Below are 18,874 nucleotides of genomic sequence, written 5' to 3'. Positions count from 1 at the left end.
GTCATGTGGTGCCTCTCTCAGTCAAGTTCTGACAGTGTCATGTGATGCCTCTCTCAGTCAAGTTCTGACAATGTCATGTGGTGCCTCTCTCAGTCACGTTCTGACAATATCATGTGGTGCCTCTCTCAGTCAGGTTCTGACAATGTCATGTGATGCCTCTCTTAGTCAAGTTCTGACAATGTCATGTGATGCCTGTCTCAGTCAATTTCTGACAGTGTCATGTGATGCCTCTCTCAGTCAAGTTCTGACAGTGTCATGTGGTGCCTCTTTCAGTCAAGTTCTGACAGTGTCATGTGGTGCCCCTCTCAGTCAAGTTCTGACATTGTCATGTGATGCCCCTCTCAGTCAAGTTCTGACAATGTCACGTGGTGCCTCTCTCAGTCAAGTTCTGACAGTGTCATGTGATGCCTCTCTCAGTCAAGTTCTGACAATGTCATGTGGTGCCTCTCTCAGTCACGTTCTGACAATATCATGTGGTGCCTTTCTCAGTCAAGTTCTGACAATGTCATGTGGCGCCTGTCTCAGTCAAGTTCTGACAATGTCATATGGTGCCTGTCTCAGTCAAGTTCTGACAGTGTCATGTGGTGCCTGTCTCAGTCAAGTTCTGACAATGTCATGTGGTGCCTGTCTCAGTCAAGTTCTGACAGTGTGTCAGCCTACCCACACACATCACTGCTCATGCAGTTTGCCATCAGTGCACCTGGTCTGGACTCAGTTATTTCCAGGCAGTAATTATTCTGCCATTATCATGGAGACACTGATTACATATTGTTGTTGTCTCATGACATGCACGTACGTGTATTGGATTGATTACCTTGGGATGTGTGACATGGGTCTTCTGGTACAGGTGGGCCTGCCCCAGAGATTATCACATCATAGGTCAACGTGACCCTACTGCCATATCCCCCACATCATTAGTCATCTCCAGGGTTTTACCTTGACCTACAAAACTAGGGGCCCAGAGGACACCCAATTACTAAGTTCAAGGGTCCTTACAGGAAATATGAGGGTCCTGTAAAGTAATGAAATCATGTCGTTTACTGTTCTATAAGATCTAATAACTACTTTAATATACAGGAAGTTTATATTTCTTGTCAAGAATTTGGTACAATGAACATTATTGTGCATCCCTCAGGATACAAATATATTTTCTTCTGTGTCCATTCTATACATTTGTGCGTACTGCGTAAAACCCTGTATCTCACATCTCCCCTTCCCATTACATCATGTACAAGGTAGAGGTGTAACGATACGGGAGGGTCGCGATACGATACGTATCACGATACAGGGGTCGCGATATGATACGTATCACAATAGTGTTTACTGGTACAGGCTAAGCCAAGTTGATGTCTTTCTGCTCTCTAAAAGATGTGACAAGTACAGTTGAAGAAAATATAAGGTGTTAATAGTCAAGCACGTGGCAGGTGGCAAGTTCGGATTGTCTGGTTTTCATTCACTGGACATTCCTTTGAAACTGTTAACATGTTTAAAAGTAAGTAAAATTGTGTTATGAAAATATCGTATGTATCGCGATACATGCTTTCCAAATCGATGCATCGTACCGTGGGATGTGCATCGGGATACAATACTGTATCGCCGTATCGTTACACCACTAGTACAAGGCCCAATAAATTAGGGTAATTACTAAAGATAAATTCTGTTCTAACATATTCAAAGAGTAAACTTGGTCTCAGAACAGATCGGCTGGACGTTGTGTAACTCACTCATTTACTCCTGTACACATTACAGAACAAGCCAGGCTGAACGTTGTGTAACTCACTCATTTACTCCTGCACACATTACAGAACAAGCAAGGGTGGACGTTGTGTAACTCACTCATTTACTCCTGCACACATTACAGAACAAGCCAGGCTGAACGTGTGGTGCCTGGATGGGGACCCGAGCCACACCGGACTCCTGAAGTACGCCCTGACGGAGCAGAACTTTTCCGACACGCTGGTGTTGCTGGTGGCCAGTATGACACACCCCTGGTCTCTCATGGAGGCCCTGGAGAAGTGGGTCTCCATCCTGCGAGAACACATCGACAGACTGAAGATACCCTCAGAGAAGATGAGGGACTATGAACAAAGCTGTGAGTATATCCTCTTCGCAGGGTGTAGAGATGGGGTGGAGGGACTGTGTAGAGGTGGGGTGGAGGACTGTGTAGAGGTGGGGTGGAGGGCTCGGCAGGGTGTAGAGGTGGGGTGGGGGACTGTGTAGAGGTGAGGTGGAGGACTGTGCAGGGTGTAGAGGTGGGATGGAGGACTGTGTAGAGATGGGGTGGAGGACTGTGCAGGGTGTAGAGGTGGGGTGGAGGACTGTGCAGGGTGTAGAGATGGGGTGGAGGGACTGTGTAGAGGTGGGGTGGAGGACTGTGTAGAGGTGGGGTGGAGGACTGTGTAGAGGTGGGGTGGAGGACTGTGTAGAGGTGGGGTGGAGGACTGTGCAGGGTGTAGAGATGGGGTGGAGGGACTGTGTAGAGGTGGGGTGGAGGCCTCGGCAGGGTGTAGAGGTGGGGTGGAGGACTGTGCAGGGTGTAGAAGTGGGGTGGAGGCCTGTGCAGGGTGTAGAGGTTGGGTGGGGGACTGCAGGGTGTAGAGGTGGGGTGGAGGACTGTGTAGAGGGGGGGTGGAGGACTGTGCAGGGTGTAGAGGTGGGGTGGAGGACTGTGCAGGGTGTAGAGGTTGGGTGGGGGACTGCAGGGTGTAGAGGTGGGGTGGAGGGACTGTGTAGAGGTAGGGTGGAGGCCTCGGCAGGGTGTAGAGGTGGGGTGGGGGACTGCAGGGTGTAGAGGTGGGGTGGAGGACTGTGCAGGGTGTAGAAGTGGGGTGGAGGCCTGTGCAGGGTGTAGAGGTTGGGTGGGGGACTGCAGGGTGTAGAGGTGGTGTGGAGGACTGTGTAGAGGTGGGGTGGAGGACTGTGCAGGGTGTAGAGGTGGGGTGGAGGACTGTGCAGGGTGTAGAGGTTGGGTGGGGGACTGCAGGGTGTAGAGGTGGGGTGGAGGACTGTGTAGAGGTGGGGTGGAGGACTGTGCAGGGTGTAGAGGTGGGGTGGAGGACTGTGCAGGGTGTAGAAGTGGGGTGGAGGCCTGTGCAGGGTGTAGAAGTGGGGTGGAGGACTGTGTAGAAGTGGGGTGGAGGCCTGTGCAGGGTGTAGAAGTGGGGTGGAGGACTGTGTAGAAGTGGGGTGGAGGCCTGTGCAGGGTGTAGAAGTGGGGTGGAGGACTGTGTAGAAGTGGGGTGGAGGCCTGTGCAGGGTGTAGAAGTGGGGTGGAGGACTGTGTTGAAGTGGGGTGGAGGACTATGCAGGTTGTAGAAGTGGGGTGGAGGCCTGTGCAGGGTGTAGAGGCGGGATGGAGGAGTGTGTAGAGGTGGGGTGGAGGCCTGTGCAGGGTGTAGAGGTGGGGTGGAGGCCTGTGCAGGGTGTAGAAGTGGGGTGGAGGCTTATGCAGTGTGCAGAGGTGGGATGGACGACTGTGCAGGGTGTAGAGGGGGGGGTGGAGGACTGTGCAGCTTGTAGAAGTGGGGTGGAGGTCTTTAGTTTTTGACATTATGACTGGAGTACAAATATGTTATCAACCGTTGAATGATCACATCAGACACCTGCTTCTGCCTCACTTATAAGTTCATTTAATTCCTTCCAATTCTTACTTCTAACCAAAAAATAGCTGTAAACTGTGACATATTAGGAAATTCACCTTAAACCGCCACTTTTTCCTCCAGGAGGGAACGGAAGGCCTGTCAACTTTGAGACACATCTCAAGTCACACATTTGACCTCTTAGGAGCAATTACACTCTTTATGTAAACATAACACAATCACTTGTCTGATAAGGATACTGTATTGCCATAGTCAGCTACATGATGCCAAGAGTTTCATTACTGTGTTATGCTTTACAAAATTTTGATTTTCCCCAAAGAATATAATTGCAGTTTTTGAAAGAATATTAGTCCTGCACCATGACCGTGGAATATATTTATTTTATGAAAAAATAATAATCTAGAAATGCATACAAAAGCAAGTCTAGCCAGCTCAAGCCTGCTCTATTCTGAAATCAGCATAGGGAATTTTTTTTATTTTTAGAGTCAAGAAGGATATTGTGTAATATAAGATTTCAGAGACTAAATGTTAGTCTAAAAGAATATCAATGATAATATATATATACAAAGAGAAAAATAACAAAGTCAGTTTGCCACCACTTGTGCCCCATATATATGGCTCATTTATCCCATTTGGGTATTTTGTTCGCACAAGTGTCAACACACATTCCGGCATTTTTTGTCTGTGATGGAAGACAACTTTCTACCCATCACCCAGTCTGATCTTCTTTTGAACATATTCTGGTATTTACCACCTGTTACAGTTGTCAATTATTTTCAAGAATTTATAGTAGAGAGCCCTTCTGATGGTGCAGTTATTAGGGCTTGGAAGGAGCGCATGTCCATCTAGGGCTGCAATGATACAGGAAGGTCACAATAAGATACGCATCTCGATATTCTGGTCACGATACGATACGTATCACGATACGCAATGATAAAAAAAAAACAAGACTTAAAGCATGTAAAGATTGAACCTTTCATGATTTTGGAACAGTCAAATTATTTTATAATAACAAGACTACTGAAGTTGTTCAACTTTCCTTCAAAACAATTCAAAGTTCAAACACCAGAAAATAATTAATGTACTCCACCAGTGATACAACTTCAAAGAATTTTGATGCAATGGTCGAAGAAATTGTATCTGAAATTATTGTTTTATCAGGAATAATTTATTCCAATATCGTGTTACCTTAGTTGCAGCTTTTACTATATAATTATATATATAATTATAAGAACCACAAGTGTAGCATTTTGGTACTGGTGATTGCTGTTGCAGGATATTTTTACGTATGGAACAATTTGACCAGTCACTCCAGGGACTTCCCGTGCTACATGTATTTTGATTGCCATAACGTTACGTTGACATATATTAGCCAAATTGCCACAAATATGACTTTTAACAAGTCAAAGTATGGCATTTTTAATATATGTATCCTTTCTCTAGCAACTAAAGTTCGTTTTAATGCGTCAAAAGCGGTAATCTGACCATGGTTGCTGCATCTATTCACACACAATTTCACATAACTTAATGAAAACAATATTAAATGAAATTTTGAATAAAATTAATAAAATATATTACAAACACAAGTCCAGATATACAATGAACATGTTTTAATAACAAGATAGTATAATAATGGTATTGAATTGCGTACTTCAGTTCGGATTTGCTGACTGGTATTTTCGGTGTTATGTGCTTGCGGTGATCAGCTGATAATGTTTTATGAGATTGGGAAAAACATCTGTCGGTGTAAAACCTGAGCTTATTAAAAATGTAAGTACATTTTTGGGAGCCATGCGTTAGCGCGCTATAACCAAGTTAGCGGTTTATTGAAAGGCACAATACCGAGGAAACGCTGTACTTGAGATTTGCGTTCCGTATCGTGGCGTATCGATAAGTGGGCCCACGTTTATCGTATATCGTATCGTGGGTCAAGTATCGCGATGCATCGGAATATCGGTGTATCGTTTCACCCTTAGTCCCATCCATCTGGCTGTTCCGTTGAGGGTGGCTACACAGGGTTTGATAAAAAAGTAGGGGCATGTGCCCTCCTCCATTCGATTGTCACCCTCGGGATCTGGCTGATTTGCAATGTACTTTTCCCCGGGAATAGGGGAGTATACTTGAATTTGTATACCTTACATTTTGTAAATACATTTTTTGTTATTGTATATATCATGTATATACTGAATGTAACTATTCTATAAACGGACATGGTTACAAGGAACATTATTTCGTGATTAATGTTTATAAGTCATTTGATTAGGATATGCACTTTGACTGGATATATTCTTATTATGCAGTAACTGTTTCATTATTAACAAATTTGTAGCCCACAGACCTGTTGTCCTGCGATGTTCCGTAGCAGCCATATGTACAATATGCATCAATAACACATATTCACCATATAATAATTAAGACCACATGCCAATAGAAATACCAGACTTTGAACCTCAACCATGTCCACACTATCGTCATGGTAATAATGATTTCATTTTGTTTAATTGCCTTCTGAACAGCTATTATGACGTATGTTTGATATGACATAACTGACAGAAAATTTTCTTCCAATTCAAGTGTTCAGAAATATCAGTCGATCAGCATTTCAACAAGTGGTGTTTCTTCTGCTAAGCTGGCTGACAATTGTTATCAATCCACCTAGCTGGAATATTGCTGGAATATTGCTGAGTGCGGCGTTAAACAAGCAAACCTAGGTTAGCGCTCATAAGATGTACCCTCATTTGACAAAGATACTTTAAGGTTACGACCTGGATAGTATGTCCTCCAGTTTATCTACAGTACCCACACAATCTCATCTTCCCGAGGGGGCGGTCGGGTAGCCTAGTGGTTAAAGCGTTCGCTCATCACGCCGAAGACCCGGGTTCGATTCCCGACATGGGTACAATGTGTGAAGCCCATTTCTTGTGTCCCCCGCCGTGATATTGCTGGAATATTGCTAAAAGCGGCATAAAACCATACTCACTCACTCATATTCCCGAGGCAAGAGAGTTAACTGACTTTAAAAGTCCAGTTTCCACCCTTGCCGAACGAGGCTGGAATTACTGGGCTCGATTGTAGCGCCACCAGTTGCTATTACCAGCTGTGTCCCTTCTAAGCCTCTCCTATGGACCAATCAGATTCCACCACTCGTATCACTTGCATTTGCTTCACACAAAATGGTGGCGCCCAGTCTGGACGATCTGATCGATAATCAAGATCTATATTGTGATAAAAGAGATCTTACATCGCGAAATGCATCAAATCACGCGAGGAAATTGATAAAAAAAACATGAAAAGATTTGGAAAATATCTGCTGACAACGAGTTGGTAGTGCACATGCTTTGCAAATCCTGCAATCGATTATGGTGCGCAATTTTAACTCCATAATACCAGCCTAGTTCGGCAAGAGTGGAAACTGGACTTTTATAGTCTGTTAACTCCCTTGCCTCAGGAAGATGACACAATCTATGTATGACAGAATAATATTATTACAATCTTAGAATAAAAGTTTCACAGACACTCCTGGCTGGGACGCCAATCGGCATCAAGTAGTCCTGTTCCCTGACTTCAGGCTGAGCAAAGTCCTATCTGTTTGATATCCCGCTCTGATGCAGTGTGAACATAAGTCTAAATTGTATGTCCCTTTGTGGTACGTAAATAGAGTTCTCAGTGTTATTGTGTGTAATCTTGTCAATGTATAAAATGGATATAGCGGTCACCTTGACCTACATTTGACCTTTGCTCTCGTGCACTATATTTGCTAAGATATTGGCTTGTGAACAATCCCAATTAGCACCCCTTCCAATTGATCAATGTACACAAAACTTATTTATTCGCGTATAATACACACTCGTGTGTTATGTGCACCCTTAATTATGGGGAATATAACTCTGGAAAAATATATCTATCTTACATAAACATTTCATGTTGTCAGCATAAACCATGAAATTTATCTTTCAGCTCTGTTTTTTTTTCACCAAAATAATATTCTAATAAGAGACCCCTATTCCTAATTTTGAGAGCGCCCTGGGCGCTTTTTATGTCAAATACGGTAACTGTGTCTGCCTGTAGAGTTCAGACTAGGGCTGGGACGATACACTAACTGTGTGATGCGAATATGTACCACGATGCATTGCTCACGTTCCAATATAGCGATACCTTGCTCAGTCCAATGCGTAGCATGACACCTTACATGTGCTCTTATCTGTGGTGTGGAAGCCATCTTTTTCATTGACAGGATGGGCAAAATCCTGGCACACTGACGATTGCCAGGAAATATTTATGTTTTCACTTCTAATTTTTCACATTTATTAACGCAAACATTAAAGGTAGAAATATTTATTTATTTTTTTGCTTCGTGTGTGACCATGGTGACTGTGATTGATACTTGTATCGAAAGGTAAAAGTTTGCGATGCGTCAATGTATCGTCCCACTAGTTCAGGCCAACAACAAAGTAGCAATGTTTCTGGTGGGGCTATTTCAGAGCTGTACGTTCTGTTTAAGCATGTTTAAAGTTTGATAGGAACCCATGAAGATCCGGGGTAGAATAGGCCTTCAGCAACCCATGCTTGCCGTAAGAGGTGACTATGCTTGTCAGGCTCTCTGACTTGGGTGATGCATGTCATCGCACCCCAGATGTGTAGACTGATGCTCATGGTGTCAATCACTTGATTTTCTGGTTCAGACTACTCGATTATTTACAGACCGACATCATATATCTGGAATATTGCTGAGTGCAGCTTTAAACAACAAACAAACAAAAAAGTTAAAATGGGGGAGGATATGTGTAGTGAGTGCAATAGTACTCAAGTTTGCTGAATATGGTTTGGTTGAGTTGTTGATGTGTTGCTCCCTCACCCCCTCAACACGACAATTATTGAGTTGTCATGGGTGGTACTGTGTCCAGTTACAGCCCCAGTAGTTACACAGTATTCTGTTACCGATGACTCATTAGAGATCCCACAGAAATGCCAGGCTGTTACTCCATGAAAACCTCCATCTTACATTGACTGCTCCGCTTGATGGACTCACACTTCATTGGACTTAATTGTGACATTATCAGCTGATTTGGTGTGATATTGGCTTTATTCCTGAAACTCCGACAAATTAGCAGCTGATCATTGAGTTTGCATCACATAAGCAGTGAAACATAGTGCAAGTGCTTTGGCTGTGTCACGTAAACCAGTAGCAAGTATTGACTTTGTAGAATGAATCACAATAGTTTTGTGAGTATACTGGGTAATAAAGTGGTATTGATTTGTATTGATGAGTCGGGCCAGGCGTGCGAGGCTTCGACACGTAACAGGTGCTAACTGCTGTATACACCTATTAGGATATGATCTTATTGATTTAGTTGCCAGTTGAACATGTCGCATTTCAGTGAAAATACAATCATGGGAGGATTCTACTATGTCTACTGAAGCAATATTCATTATGTTACATCTTCAACATGTTCAGTAGAGACCTGTCCAATACGGTCAAAAACTATGTCACCTTGGTATGTGCAGAAATATGTCCAGTATGAATCTGCGTCTTTAGCCACCAGTCCAAAGCCTGAGATTTTTCATCTTCCCGAGGCAAGAAAGTTAACCGACTATAAAAGTCTGGTTTCCACTCTTGCCGAACTAGGCTGGTATTATGGAGTTACATTTTGGCTGGACTAACGAGTCTATGTATAGTCCAATCAAAATCGCCCACAGAAATTGAAATCCGGTTTGTAAACTGTCGTGCAGATTTCGGTCGATTGCTGGATTTGCAAAGCATGTGCACCGCCAACTCGTTGTCAGCAGATATTTTCCAAAACTTTTCATGTTTTTAATCAAGGTGCTGACGTGATTTGATGCATTTCGCGATGTAAGACCCCTTTTATCACAATATAGATCTTGATTATCGATCAGATCGTCCCCCCCGGGGGCCACCATTTTGTGTGAAGCAAATGCAAGTGATACGAGAGGTGGAATCTGATTGGTCCATAGGAGAGGCTTAGAGGGGACATAACTGGTAATAGCCACTGGTGGCGCTACGATTGAGCCAAGTAATTCCAGCCTCGTTCGGCAAGGGTGGAAACTGGACTTTTAAAGTCAGTTAACTCTCTTGCCGCAGGAAGGTGGAGATTTTTCGGTCGAGTAAGCTCAGCTAATAGTCCATATAATAACACTAAAATCAATTGCAAATTATGCAAAGACCCATGTTCAGACTAGTAGACCCAAAAGCTTTAGGCACAGGCTGCAATACGATCAGGAACAGTGTCACCTTGGTATGTGTAGAGGTCTGTCCAGTACAATCAGGAACAGTGTCACCTTGGTATGTGTAGAGGTCTGTCCAGTATTATCAGGAACAGTGTCACCTTGGTATGTGCAGAGATCTGTCCAGTACAATCAGGAACAGTGTCACCTTGGTATGTGCAGAGGTCTGTCCAGTACAATCAGGAACAGTGTCACCTTGGTATGTGCAGAGATCTGTCCAGTACAATCAGGAACAGTGTCACCTTGGTATGTGTAGAGATCTGTCCAGTACAATCAGGAACAGTGTCACCTTGGTATGTGTAGAGGTCTGTCCAGTACAATCAGGAACAGCGTCACCTTGGTATGTGTAGAGATCTGTTCAGTACAATCAGGAACAGTGTCACCCTGGTATGTGTAGAGGTCTGTCCAGTACAATCAGGGACAGTGTCACCTTGGTATGTGTAGAGATCTGTCCAGTACAATCAGGGACAGTGTCACCTTGGTATGTGTAGAGGTCTGTCCAGTACAATCAGGAACAGTGTCACCTTGGTATGTGTAGAGATCTGTCCAGTACAATCAGGAACAGTGTCACCTTGGTATGTGTAGAGATCTGTCCAATACAATCAGGAACAGTGTCACCTTGGTATGTGTAGAGGTCTGTCCAGTACAATCAGGAACAGTGTCACCTTGGTATGTGTAGAGGTCTGTCCAGTACAGTCAGGAACAGTGTCACCTTGGTATGTGTAGAGATCTGTCCAATACAGTCAGGAACAGTGTCACCTTGGTATGTGTAGAGATCTGTCCAATACAGTCAGGAACAGTGTCACCTTGGTATGTGTAGAGATCTGTCCAGTACAATCAGGAACAGTGTCACCTTGGTATGTGTAGAGGTCTGTCCAGTACAATCAGGAACAGTGTCACCTTGGTATGTGTAGAGATCTGTTCAGTACAATCAGGAACAGTGTCACCTTGATATGTGTAGAGGTCTGTCCAGTACAGTCAGGAACAGTGTCACCTTGGTATGTGTAGAGGTCTGTCCAGTACAATCAGGAACACTGTCACCTTGGTATGTGTAGAGATCTGTCCAGTACAATCAGGAACAGCGTCACCTTGGTATGTGTAGAGATCTGTCCAGTACAATCAGGGACAGTGTCACCTTGGTATGTGTAGAGATCTGTCCAGTACAGTCAGGAACAGTGTCACCTTGGTATGTGTAGAGATCTGTCCAATACAATCAGGAACAGTGTCACCTTGGTATGTGTAGAGGTCTGTCCAGTACAATCAGGAACAGTGTCACCTTGGTATGTGTAGAGGTCTGTCCAATACAATCAGGAACAGTGTCACCTTGGTATGTGTAGAGATCTGTCCAGTACAATCAGGAACAGCGTCACCTTGGTATGTGTAGAGATCTGTCCAATACAATCAGGAACAGTGTCACCTTGGTATGTGAAGAGTTCTGTCAAGTACAATCAGGAACAGTGTCACCTTGGTATGTGTAGATGTCTATCCAATACAATCAGGAACAGTGTCACCTTGGTATGTGTAGAGATCTGTCAAGTACAATCAGGAACAGTGTCACCTTGGTATGTGAAGAGTTCTGTCCAATACAGTCAGGAACAGCTGGAGTATTGCTCAGTGCAGCATTAATCAACAAGCAAATATCAAACAAATCATTTGTGTCTGAAAATACTGATGGGACTTTAACACGATAAAGTGATTATCTGCCTTTACCATGGTTAAATTTTATTACATGTGAATGGCCTGTTTTGGACATTTTGTGCTTTATAATTTTAAATAACTTGAGCTTGTTGAGATTTAATACAAAATGTCATTTGATGTAAATATAGAATAAACAATTTTGAAAAAGAATATGTAAAAAAAATAGTAGTAAGTTTATTAAGTTGCAGGGTTCACTCCAGGAATTTTCTGACAAGGGCCCTTTATGTGAAAATTTCATATATTCTAGACTTACACTCACACTTGCCCGTACAGCAGAATGTTGAAATGCCCCATTGTATTTAAAAATGTGGGCCTTTTTTCAGACGGGCTAAAAGCACAAGGCCCCATACTAGAGTTATCCCTGGAATTGTAACAGTGTCTCACAAGGTGTGTTTTGTTTCAGTGGTTCGGTTCTTCCAGGAGTACAGCGCCCCGGAGGAGGGTCATTCCACATCAGCCCCACACCGGGGGGACAGCAACCCCCTCCACCCCTCCGCCTCCGCCACAGACGAGGAGAAGGTCCTCCTCCCACTCGGGGAAAGCACGCTATCACAGAACCTAGGAATTCCAATAGTAGTAGTTATAACTAAGGTAAGAGCTATCACAGAACCTAGGAATTCCAACAGTAGTAGTTATAAGTAAGGTAAGAGCTATCACGGAACCTAGGAATTCCAACAGTAGTAGTTATAACCAAGGTAAGAGCTATCACGGAACCTAGGAATTCCAATAGTAGTCGTTATAACTAAGGTAAGAGCTATCACAGAACCTAGGAATTCCAATAGTAGTAGTTATAACTAAGGTAAGAGCTATCACAGAACCTAGGAAATCCAACAGTAGTAGTTATAACTAAGGTAAGAGCTATCACAGAACCTAGGAATTCCAATAGTAGTCGTTATAACTAAGGTAAGAGCTATCACGGAACCTAGGAATTCCAATAGTCGTTATAACTAAGGTAAGAGCTATCACAGAACCTAGGAATTCCAATAGTAGTCGTTATAACTAAGGTAAGAGCTATCACAGAACCTAGGAATTCCAATAGTAGTGGTTATAACTAAGGCAAGAGCTATCGCAGAACCTAGGAATTCCAATAGTAGTTGTTATAACTAAGGTAAGAGCTATCACAGACCCTACAAATTTTAGATTGTAGACTGCTAAATTTGAAATGCATATATTTTATTGTCAGAATATATTTGTGAAAGGGACCCCATTAAGTAGTCTTCAGCAGGCAATCTTGATTTATCACTGTCAGATTAATTTGGCCATTTCTGTAAACTTTCTAAATAAATTTGCATTTCAGAGTGACGCAATCTCAACATTGGAAAAGGAACATGACTTCCGAGAAGAACATTTCGATTTCATTCAACAGCATATTAGGAAGTTCTGTCTAAGTTGTATCCTTTTGAAGTTGAACAAGACTTAATCGAATAGTCCCGGTACAAACATACTGGTTGAATCATGTGACAAATATGTGACATTTAAGGTAAAGGCAGAGATAAACTAGTGGCTTCTTTAAAATAACTAGATTTGGGGAGAAAACAACTAGTCTCTCTGGATTTTCACTTGTCTCAGATGAACTGGCTGGGATAGAGATAGAAATAGTGGTTGAATAGCGATTTGAGTTCAGGGATTGAAATAGTGCTTGAATAGCGATGTGAGTTCAGGGATTGAAATAGTGCTTGAATAGCGATGTGAGTTCAGGGATTGAAATAATGGTTAAATAGCGATGTGAGTTTGGGGAGGATGGAAATGGTGGTTGAATAGCGATGTGAGTTTGGGAAGGATGGAAATAGTGATTGAATAGCTATGTGAGTTCAGGTAGGATGGAAATAGTGGTTCAATAGCTATGTGAGTTTGGGGATGGAAATAGGGGTTGAATAGCGATGTGAGTTTGGGGAGGATGGAAATAGTGGTTCAATAGCGATGTGAATTCAGTGGGGGATGGAAATAGGGGTTCAATAGCTATGTGAGTTTGGGGATGGAAATAGTGGTTGAATAGCGATGTGAGTTTGGGGAGGATGGAAATAGTGGTTCAATAGCGATGTGAATTCAGTGGGGGATGGAAATAGGGGTTGAATAGCTATGTGAGTTTGGGAAGGATGGAAATAGTGGTTCAATAGCTATGTGAGTTTGGGGAGGATGGAAATAGCTGTTGAATAGCTATGTGAGTTTGGGGAGGAAGGAAATAGTGGTTGAATAGCGATGTGAGTTTGGGGAGGATGGAAATAGTGGTTAAATAGCTATGTGAGTTTGGGGAGGATGGAAATAGTGGTTGAATAGCAATGCGAGTTCAGGGATAGAAAGTAGCAGTACACTCCTAGTCCGAGTATGTTCCTCAATTTGAGGTTGAGTGCAGTCTGAATGAGGGTGAGTGGAATGTTGGCTGAGGTGTTTGTCTTGTTTTGGGTAGTAGACTCTCAAGGTCACGGGGCGGTCGGGTAGCCTAGTACTTAAAGCGGTCACTCGTCACGCCGAAGACCCAGGTTTGATTCGGTACAATGTGTGAAGCCCATTTCCTGCCGTGATATTTCTGGAATATTGCTAAAAGTGGTGTTAAACCATACTCACTCACTCATTCACTCAAGGTCACACTCACTTGTAATAAGTCTGTATGACTGTATGAGGTTCATGATTGATATTGCTAATATGTATTTTCGAAACTGGATTGTGATTGGTACTTCAGATTGACCAATCAAACTCAGTATTCTCCATCGTCAGTATAAAGCATTTGTCATTGTACTGTTTGATTGCCAGAAACCGGTAAGCTTTCGACATCTTTTCAGTGGTAGAAACTAACAGGTCAGAACTACTTATCCTTATAATGATAACATATAGCAAAACCCTTAAAAAGGGCAAATTTCTACTAGTCCTCATGATACCTTAACTATTGGGCAGTTTGGCAAGGACTATGGGACTAGTGCCAATTTCTAACGCTGCTTTTACTTACACTAACATATGTATCTATTCCCCATAAAAGGTTGTCAGCTTTTGCATAGAATCCTTAACGTTTGCCAGATGGTGCATCGTTGTTATACTCATCAGTGAAGGAAGACCGGAACTGTGAATTATTGTACAAATATTTAGTACACAGAGTATATGGATTCCCCTTCACATCTCAAGCCTATGTAGTGGAGAAGGACAGTGTCTTTGTGTAAGTATTATAGGTTTTCAGTATATGATGGAGGGGTTAAAGCGTTCCTTCGTCACGCTGAAGACCCGGGTTCGATTCCCAATATGGGTAAAATGTGTGAAGCCCATTTCTGGTGTCCCCCGCCGTGATATTGCTGGAATATTGCTAAAGGCGGCGTAAAATCATACTCACTCACTGAGTATATGCTGTTATAGGTAGTGGCATATGTTTGCTTTTGGCTGTCTACAAGCTGGACTCCCAGACCAGACTTGGTCCCCAGCCACCTGTGCAGGTTGGAAGAGGCAATTTGTTGGATTGGTGGCCAGCCTTGGTGACTTGGTTGATAACGTGTATACGTACCGACAACAAGTATCTTTACTCATAATATCACGCTGGATTGTCTGGTCCAGCCTTGACATTGCTAATATTGCTAATATTGCTAAGTGAGGAGGTAAAGCTGACCAACAAACAGTCTCAGTGGATCCCAGTGTTTGCACACAGTCGTCTACAACCTGGACCCCTTGGCTTCCAAGTCTGAGGGGGCGGTGGGGTAGCCTTGTGGTTAAAGTGTTTTCTGGGTTCGATTCCCCACTCACTCCAAGCCTGAGGACTATCATGAAACTGGAATACTGTTGAAAGTAGGGCTGTGGCGGGTAAGCGGGTACTCGGGTCGGGTGGGTACTGAGTAGGACCAGGGTACCCACAGGACTACCCGGAGGACTACCCAGACCCGTGGTTAGTCACATGATATATTGTTTAATGGCCAAAATTATCTAGAACTCTATGGTTACACTGTAAGTGACAAATGTTCACATTTCTTTCCGACTATGCACACATTCTTTCTGACTTTATATGTTTGCATAAAGATAAAACTTCAGTCAACTTCAGTGTATGCATGACCAGATCATTTTATATCTGTATCTAAATACATTTTGACAGGAGTACGGTCAAACGTTTCCCAAATGGACATTTTGTACCTATCTCTTGAGACCTTCAGCAGGCACCCTGGTGGTGGGGGGGGGGGGGGGGGGTTAGTAGTTAATTTGGACTCATCCCAGCCCTAATTGAAAGCCTCATGAAGCAGCCTTGGCTCACTTGGTTCATCACTGGAGCTGTGAGTCAGTAGACTTTCTTCCACTTTCTCTATACGGTATATGATATGTCAATGCTAATGTTACCTTTAAATCATGTTAAAAATGAATTAATAAAGATTTTCTATTTCCCATTTCAGACCATCAGGTTGGGATAATGAGAAGAAAATTAGCATATTATATGAAAATATGAGTAGCATGAAGCCAGAAGATGCATTTGATGATGTCATAGCCAAACCAGTCACGAGAAAGGTGAGAATGTTGAGACCACTCGGGCATACCCCGTTGTGTCCTGGTATATTCTGACAGAGTTAGAAGTTGGCACTAGTCCTGTAGTCCTTGTCAAATAGTTATGGTAGCATAAGGATGAGTAGAAATTTGCCATTTTGAAGGGTTTTGCTGTGTGGTATCATTATAAGGACTAGTGGACTAAGAATGTTAGTTTCTACCGCTGGCTGATATATTCTGGTACACCCTGGCATATTCCAGAGATGCTCAAGCATATCCTGATATACTCCTGTATGCTCAGATATACTCTGTATGACCAGGTTATTTTGTCAATACTTCAATAGAATATAAGGTTTGACTGTGCATTAAATATCAAGAAAGAAATTTTTCCTAAATCTTGTACCCAAAATGGAGGGTCCACATTATACTGCTATGTGACCTCTGTTCAGTGTGGTGATGAAGTGTGTCTGTACAACTCACGGAAGTCAACTTGCCCTGCTACATCAGTGGACCTTGGTGAACCCTACCATTACCTGACTGTATGAGTGTTGTATGATGTGTGTACTGTGTGTTGTAGCCGGTGCAGAGAGACGCGGAGATCACGACAGAAGTGAGCTTGCCCTGCTTCTTCAGTGGACCTTGATGAACCCTACCATTACCTGACTCTATGAGTGTTGCATGATGTGTGTACTGTGTGTTGTAGCCGGTGCAGAGAGACGCGGAGATCACGGCGGAAGATGAGCAGGTGTTCCTGATGAAACAACAGACACAACTGAGCAAACAGCCGCAGCCCGGGACACAGGGGGTGAGTTGGCAGGGGCAATTAATACTGAAGCCAGAGTTAGCATTGGCACTAGTCCTTTAGTCCTTGCCAAACTGCCGAGTAGTTTAAGGTATCATAAGGACCAGTATAAATTTGCAGTTATTAAGGGTTTTGCCATATGTTATCATTATAAGGCCTTGGGGACTGGTCTTTGCACCAGCAGAGGTCAGATGGTGTCCTACTGGAGTGGGTGAGACTAGACGACCAGTGCCACATGCTTTTTTACCCGTGGAGATTTGTTGTCTGGAGATTGTTGCTGATCATCCTCTGTTTTCTGTTGTCTAGACTGGTCTATTTACAGTCAGTTGTGACGTGACATGAACATTTGTTAGCTTCAGCCCTAAACAGTCATTTCTGAATTTGCCTATAATATAATGTCCCTGAGTCCCTGTTAATGTGAAAGCATAACTACTTTCAAGCTTTGGTTATCATTAATCATACCTAAGACTAAAAAACAAATAGTCTTGGTTCTCTTGGTGCGGCATCATCAAGTTCGCCTCATGTTTTATTCCAACAGTAGTCAAATACTGTATTCCAGTATTTTACTCAAGGAATACATTGATGTAGGGAGGCCCTTTCCAAAGGATGATTGTACACAATTGTTTATCTGATTACACAACTGTTTATTTGGTTACACAACTGTTTATTTGGTTACATACTAGTTTGAACAACCAAAAAACAAAACAAACAACAACAAAATTGACACCGCCCGCCCATGCTATATTTTAAAAAAACATTGCCTGAGAACCAATTCTTGTATTTTTTTTATGCCTTATGCGTTACATTATTTGGTCTCTTGTCAGAGTACCAATAAGTTTCCCACTTAGGGCTTTCCTCACACATCAAGCTGACACGCCATGATTTTACTGGAATACAGTACAAAGCCCTGGAGTTAAATCCAACGCTGTCACTCACTCCTAAGTTTCTAATTACTCTTCAGCTTAACAAAATAAAAAAATTGGTTCAAAGGCAATGACTCTTGAAAATAAAGTGCGGGCAGGCAGTGTTTTGTTGTTGTTTTTTGCTTGTTCAATATGTTCAAAGTAGTATGTAACCAAATAAACCAGTAAGTATAAACAAGCACACAAACTCCTATTGCCACCATGACCACAACACAAGATGGGCAGTGAAGCAGTGCGCATGTAAAGGGAAGAAACTGCGTGCTATGTTGGATCGCATTGTCTTTAGGTAGTAGGATTTTTATATTCTTTTGAAAATGGAAATAAAAACGAAACATGCGGCGGATTAATTTTTTTTTAGCCTTACTAATTCAATATTAATTATGGAGACAGAAAACAAGGTACCATTTGATACGGGTTGTTCTACCTGTTCCATTATTTGTTGCCCTGAGTATAACAACTGGTCTGCTGTTTTCAGCCAGCAGAGGGCACCCCCCAGAGGATGCAGCGTCCCCAGGTACAGCGGACCCCCGAGAGACAAGGGTCGTCGCCATCCACGCCCGGCCGTGGCAAGGTGTGTCATGGTTGTGTGTACATACTTCACAGGAAATGCCAGGAAATGCTTTCAGTACTATTCAAACAAGTCATTGTGTTTATTCCATTAGAAGTTGTTGAATTATAAAACTACTAAATTATTTATCCCTTTCAGCTCTCATAAACAAGGGATAAGATAATGGCTTCAAATTCATGTAAATTGTATCAGAGTTAAAGCCTTGTGCCAAGACCACCCCCAAAACATATTGATCTAATCCAACATTGAACTGTTTTACCTGTGTAAATATTCACCTTACCTGTCTCGTTGCAATCTCAGAGCCCCAAAGTAAGTATATACATCAACTGCTGCTGTGTGGGTGACTTGATGGCTCAGTTTGGTTGCTTCATTGAGTGTATCTGTTTATGGTTTCTTTCAGTGTCTTTCCACCTTGTGTACCTGTAACCCAGCCTTCACTTCATCATGTTCATGTCATCTGTCACAGTTCATATTATCATTTAACTTAAGCATTTATCCATGACATAAGCTTATGACATAAAAACATGTATGTCATACCCAAATCACATAAGTATGCAAATTAGATATGCAAATTAGATAACCGGAAGAGCGAGCG

The 18,874-nt window shown here is 42.7% G+C and overlaps 1 protein-coding gene across 5 annotated transcripts in view; it reads left to right on the top strand.

Annotated features, from left to right (window-relative positions):
* The window catches only part of LOC124143255 (cytoplasmic dynein 1 light intermediate chain 2-like), a 38,341-nt gene that overhangs the window by 6,302 nt on the left and 13,165 nt on the right, over positions 1–18,874 (top strand). For 3 of the 5 annotated variants that reach the window (XM_048380446.1, XM_048380448.1, XM_048380445.1), the window contains exons 4-11: positions 1,862–2,092; positions 11,944–12,131; positions 12,838–12,931; positions 14,553–14,688; positions 15,899–16,010; positions 16,690–16,791; positions 18,187–18,282; positions 18,580–18,588. In XM_048380446.1, coding sequence (XP_048236403.1) covers positions 1,862–2,092; positions 11,944–12,131; positions 12,838–12,931; positions 14,553–14,688; positions 15,899–16,010; positions 16,690–16,791; positions 18,187–18,282; positions 18,580–18,588 — 968 coding nt within the window. The remainder of the gene's footprint in view (positions 1–1,861; positions 2,093–11,943; positions 12,132–12,837; positions 12,932–14,552; positions 14,689–15,898; positions 16,011–16,689; positions 16,792–18,186; positions 18,283–18,579; positions 18,589–18,874) is intronic. The other 2 variants (XM_048380449.1, XM_048380447.1) reach the window with 1 other exon arrangement.

The sequence above is a fragment of the Haliotis rufescens genome, unplaced genomic scaffold (genome assembly GCF_023055435.1).
Source record: "Haliotis rufescens isolate VD_foot unplaced genomic scaffold, xgHalRufe1.0.p SCAF_30, whole genome shotgun sequence".
NCBI classification, from domain to species: Eukaryota; Metazoa; Mollusca; class Gastropoda; order Lepetellida; family Haliotidae; genus Haliotis; species Haliotis rufescens.
The sequence above is the reverse complement of the archived record's forward strand: the minus strand, read 5'-3'. Positions and strand labels throughout refer to the sequence as shown.